At 35.4% G+C, this 6000-nt stretch overlaps 1 protein-coding gene across 2 annotated transcripts in view; it reads right to left on the bottom strand.

The window, feature by feature from the left end:
- LOC144636272 (uncharacterized) overlaps positions 1–6000 on the bottom strand; it is an 85460-nt gene that overhangs the window by 59538 nt on the left and 19922 nt on the right. Inside the window, exons 15-16 of one of the 2 annotated variants that reach the window (XM_078495439.1) lie at positions 5483–5609; positions 4037–5365 (exon numbers count right to left, since the gene is read on the bottom strand). The exons of the other annotated variant lie outside the window; for it this stretch is intronic. Coding sequence (XP_078351565.1) covers positions 4850–5365; positions 5483–5609 — 643 coding nt within the window. The 3' untranslated portion in view covers positions 4037–4849. Of the gene's footprint in view, positions 1–4036; positions 5366–5482; positions 5610–6000 lie in introns of those variants that run through there. 2 annotated transcript variants of the gene reach the window in all.

Below are 6000 nucleotides of genomic sequence, written 5' to 3'. Positions count from 1 at the left end.
ATAAATAATGGATTATGATCCTACGCTTTTATCTTATTTCAAGTAACTTTCTTAAACAGTATTTAGTTGGGGTGTAGTTGGTCGTGGCTTAAAATCCCACTGTAGCTTTGATTTTTTTTTTTTTAAAAAAGGGCTATTGCTTAAATTGCTTACTCACTGCGAGGATCATTTCATTCATCTTATCTTATACTTACTTTTTTTCTAAATTTTGTACATGCATCATTTCTTTGATTGATTTATTTCAAAACAATTATGAATCAAAGAGCTCTTCGAGCCACGACTGAATTTTTTTTCACCAAGTTTAAAAGTTTAGTTTTCATTCCTTGAAAATGTATGAGCAGCAGGTGATTCAAACATTTCTTTGATGCACATGATAACAGATAAACGGCGGAATGTCTATTACGTTGATATAACATATTTTTGTCTCACATGACTTAGTATGTCTCATTAGCACACTCGTGTAGGCATGTTACTGGGGAGTGAGAGGTTGCGAGTTCGAATCCCAGAGGAGAATTGTTTTCTTTTTTTTTTTCCTTTTTCTTTTTTTAACCCGTAGCACTAAAATGGTTCGCTCCGTAGGTATGCATTGCAGAATAATTTACTATAAGCCATAAATAAATATATCAGAACCTTCATGTATAGCCTGATTCAGGTACAAATGTAGTTATGCTTTAACATCTGAAAAGCTTTTCCTTTTCTTGCGAACAAGCAGCCACGCACTCGATTTTAGCCAACGCTCTGGTTTCTAGATAGATCCATCGTTAATGAAGCTTATGTGAACCCCGATTTAGTTTTCGAATGTTCCTTCATGTACGACGCTAGCTCGAAAGATAGACACGAAAGTCATCGATCGATGAATGCTGATTAATGGCTCTCAATGTTCACTTTTTGGCGGTCGATTACTTAATTCTGCACGTAATTGTCATCCATATTTTGTTTCTTTGCCTCTGGTTTTTCTTATAAACCCATTTAAATTTAAAAGGCCGCCTTTATATGGCCGCTTTTATACGGCCGCCTTGCTACACTCTTTCTACAAGTATATCTGCTGGTCAGCAGAGTTGCAAAGGAAAAGTTTACAGATGATGGGCTGACCATGGGAGTGACCAGGCTGGCCCCTAAACATCCTGAATGAAAAATTCAGTCGTAAAAAGCATGAAATTTATAAGCTTTAAGGCCTATTAAGTTTTTCCCTAAAGCTGAATTGTGCAAAAATAATAAAAATAATACATAATTTTATTCTCACAAAAATTGTCAACGCTTAAACCTAAGGAGCATAATACAGACTTGCTTTTATCCTAAATACCCACTGACAAAGAGTAATGACTCACAATGTTTAGTAAATGTATTGTTACCTGTTGTTTACGTACACAGTTTCTGTTTAAACTACATTTTAACAGTTGAATTTGCTACATAATGATGAACATTTTAAAGCATAATTTATGATTTTCTATTTTAATCATTCCTACTTTTCACCACAGTGAAGCACAGGCAGCTTACATTTGTACATGTTCTTTGTTTGGTTCTTTATTATGACTCCTTTTTTATATTCCTTAAACCTTTCATAAATAGCTTTTGCCATGGATGTCATAACTCATTAAAAGGCTTCTCTTTATCTAAAGGCCCTATGTATCAGTCAATTCCAAGCAAGATCACCCCTCTCCCCCGGAGCAATCCCTTGGCATTTGACTGCTATTGAGGCCCAGATAGTGGGGAATTTGATCGAACAGAAGCCCGGATGGTTGGGCATTTCACCGTCCACAAAATGTCATAAACTACATAATGCTAGGGAGCTCAAGCTTGTGACCTTAGTATTTGGTTATGTTAATAATGTACTTTCAACAAATCTTTTTCGTATATATTGGCTGATTCATAAGGCATGAGTGTCCATTAAGACCACGTGTTAACTAGAAAACCCAACTCACAATGACATTTCAGCCCCGACCAAATGACTTGCGGGGCATTTGAACATATTCACATAGTGGTGGATTTTGATCAGACATTTTGAAATAAGTAAAAAAAGTCAAATGCCTGGGGGTTTGCCCGGGGGGGATGATTTTACTTGGATTGACTGATACATTATAACATCAGCTACGCTGGCCTGGTCGCCAGAGTCCTTGAAAGAGAAATTTAATGCTGGTCCGGTAAGCCTGGCTGGCCCAGTGAACATGATCATGGCATCATGATAACCAGGATCTTGGTAAACTGGGCTCGCGAGGTTGTCATATAATCCCAAAATTGATTTTTGTCACCTTTCAGAAACATACCAAGATCTCCAGCCTGGCTCATGTAACTAGGCTCTTGATTTTTCCTCATTTTGTGATGCAGCCAAGTCATTATACTGTACAAACACCCAATAGCTATAGTGGGTAATTAAAATATTGCACAAGATTGCCACACACTGTGGAAAGGATTATTAAAAATCTAAATCAATGGCAATTGCAGAGGAATTTTTGTTCTGCATGAATATACAGGTCGTTTTAAAGCTGGGTGTCAGCTCCAAAAATTAATCATTGCCTTCAATTTTAACTTCAGTTAATTTTCTTTTCTGTTGGCTTTACAGAGAAATGCTGTCACTGCAAGGTTTTTGGACATACCTTCCAGCAATACCTATTTATCAGCTAATTAAAAGTACTTATTATGTCCTTTGGAAGTGGTTGGAAGTCTTCAGCTGTGGAGGCTGCCACTAAATCATTTTGTAGTTCTTTTAAACCTAATTATTTTCTTAATACTGTAAAGAGCATTTTTTTATTAAAGAACAAATGTTGCTTTCATCATTTTCGTTTTTGTTTTTATGTGGGGGTGAGGGTCTTAATGGTTAGTGCTTCTGTCTACATGTAGGAATCTTTTCCTGTACTTGTCAAGATGGATTGAGTACCCTTAATATAGTTTGCAATTCATCCTGTTTTAGTAGGGGTGCAGTAGTGGGTTGGTTAATTTCATTCAGAAGTTAAACTTATGGAAGCTTTCCCTCGCTTGGATTTAGCTGAACTATGAAAAAAAAAAAAAAACAAGCAAAATCCAAAAAACGGAAAATAAACCTGGACATTTACTATTATACATTGCAATTTAAATTAAAAACAAACAATCAGCAGCAATTGTTTTCATGGAGAAAAACAATCACATTCTGGCCTTTCTTGTGTAACATAACATTTGTGGGTTGTGTAAAATGGTCGTTTAATTTTATTATTATCCTTTTTTTTTTTCCAAAAACCAATGTCACCCAAATTATGCTGTCTGATTTACACACCAGACATTTTCACTTGCACCTACTTACTTTTCATGGGAAAGATATATAATTATATATTGTTTTTACCGGTTTCACTTGTAATAATAATAATAATAATAATAATAATAATAATAATAATAATAATAATAATAATAATAATAATAATAATAATTTTTTTTTTAAAATAATAATAATCTTTATTAACCAATTTCTAAAAGAATTACAATGATTTGACTATTCGAATAAGAACTTCATATATAAACATATTATTTACATAATAATAAAAACAGTGTCTTTAAAAATGTAGAAAAATAGTAAAAGCGACTTCGAGAGCAATAATAAAAGAAGAACTATATATTAAAAAAAAATATTCGATCTATAATAATAATAATAATAATAATAATAATAATAATAATAATAATAAAATAAAACATGTCGAACACACTTTTCATTGGTCTACACCTATAGACCATAGAAAGGACGCTTTAATATGTTCAATTCGATTCCTCGAATTATAAAATTAGTCCATTAGAAAAAAAATGAAAAAAAAAAATCGCATGTTCACAACACGCTCGAAACTACTCACATTCACTTACACGCGGCAAAAAGCAGACGATAACATCAACTACAAGTAGCTTTATTTGCATGAGTTCTTAGCAAAGAAGAAATAACAATATTAAATCAATACTGAATCGATAATAAAGTTTTGGATTTAGCTAGGTAGGTTATATTCTATCTTCCTGTAAATCCCGTCCCTACATAATCAGTATTCTGATAATTGAAAAGGAAAATAGCAAAAGTTAGGGCTTTCCACAAGTTGCTCGGCAACTTTTTGGCAACTTTTCATATTTCGAGCAACTTTTTCCCGTTCTAGCAACTTTTTTCCTCTCGAGCAACTTCGAGCAATTTCTAGACCGAAGATCTCCGACGATTACTCGAATGTCGTTCAAACGAACGTTTCCGAAGATTTGCGAAGTTTGCCGAAGATTTTCGAGGAACATTCGAAGATGTTTTAACACTTTCGGCTTATTCGGCATTAAAACATTACAAAACTTCAGGAAACTGACGTCATCGATATCTTCACGATTTTTCTCAGTTAAAGAAAACCTTGTTATTTAACACATTTTCCCCCTAATATGTTATTTAGATACATCTTTTGCTGTAAAATTGCAGAAAACTGCTTAGAACTAACACTTAAAAGGGAAATTAGCATATATTTAGAGAAATTCTCTCGACTAGAAGCAGCGTTTTGGATTTTTTGGAGCAACTTTCGAGCAACTTTAATTATCAGAAGCAACTGTTTTGGATTTTTGCGGCAACTTTTGAGCAACTTTTTGGGAAATTACGTGCAACTTTTTGGGAAATCTCGAGCAACGTGTGGAAACCCCTAGCAAAAGTATATATGCTGTTTCCGGTTATTGTGGAAAAAAGCGTTACCATTAAAATGCGCGTAAACTAGCTGAGCTTAAAAACGTTCAGCTTGTGGTTTGTGGTTATCACATGCGATAAAAATTTACGAGTCTTTAATTATTTTGTGCCATAAATAAACTACATCTATCTGTTAAAAAGGCACATCCAACATGGTTTTAAGACCGTTTGTTTGAAAGTTCACAACTTTCCTTATCATTCCACCAAGATATATCCCATGGCTTTGATGTTTTTGTTTCCATTATCTCCGCCGTACCTAGCCTCGTTTCCACACGTGTTGGAGTCATCAGGAATGCCTCCTGTACCAAACCCGATTCTAGAATTACAGGAGTCGCAGTGATTTTGATCGTTACTAATTATACCTATTCTTGCTTTAGAATGTGAACTACGAACCACTGCATTGAACCCTTCCTTGTTACAGTTGCGCTGCAGAGAGGCTTCTGAACCAATCAGCGTCTTCCACATGTAACGACCCAGTGAGGTGGTGCGGTATTGCTCATCAGCGATCAGTGAGTACAGAGAGTCGGCCTGCTTGTTGATGACAATGAAGTTGGTCTGTTCGCCGATCTTCATACCAAGACAAATCTTGGAGAAGGATGTGTTCCAGTAGCTCGGTAACTTGGTCTCTTGTGTGTCAAACCCAGTCTCCCCTCCACGAATGTTGTATTCCGTTTTATTGCTCCAGTACTCCGAGTTATAATGAAAGGTTTTCTGAAATAAAGAGAAACCCTCTTCATATCTCGTATTTGAACAGATGTTTTCATGGTTATCTTATTTCAGAAATCAGGATTCTGCGCCATTAGAAAGGGTAACCACTAAATTTCATACCTTATTGCCATCAATCTTCATGACCGGCGTCCATCCTCCATCTCCACATCCAAAATCTCCAAAGTGACAGAGAACGGGAGTTGGTTTTGAGTCAAACTGGAGAGTAACCAGCTGGCTTGAGTTTGACCTGTTAAAAATAAGGAGCCAAAGATTACGCCGAAATTAATAGTAAAAAATTCATAAAGATTACATACTTGCAAAAGTCTGTAATGCTAGAAGTCTACATCTCTGGTAATGTGTCTTGTGCTGATAAACTCCCCAATAGGCTATTTATAGACGGCTTTTTTCCCTAGAACTAGTAATCAATTGAGAAACCAGTCGTGTTGAAGTGTTTCACCATAGGCACCTTTTAACTGGTTAGAATAAACGTTATTAGCATAGGCAATACTGAAGAAGACGAGAGCGAGCGGCGGTGAAATTACTGATTGTTGATCATCATAACTTGCGTTTTGTTTCGTTCAGTGCTTCTTCTAAAAATCGAAGCATTTGTACATTCATATTTTGGAGTCAGACATTAG

Source organism: Oculina patagonica, chromosome 13 (genome assembly GCF_052425735.1).
Source record: "Oculina patagonica isolate OP01 chromosome 13, crgOcupat, whole genome shotgun sequence".
In the NCBI taxonomy this organism is placed as follows: domain Eukaryota; kingdom Metazoa; phylum Cnidaria; class Anthozoa; order Scleractinia; family Oculinidae; genus Oculina; species Oculina patagonica.
The sequence above is the reverse complement of the archived record's forward strand: the minus strand, read 5'-3'. Positions and strand labels throughout refer to the sequence as shown.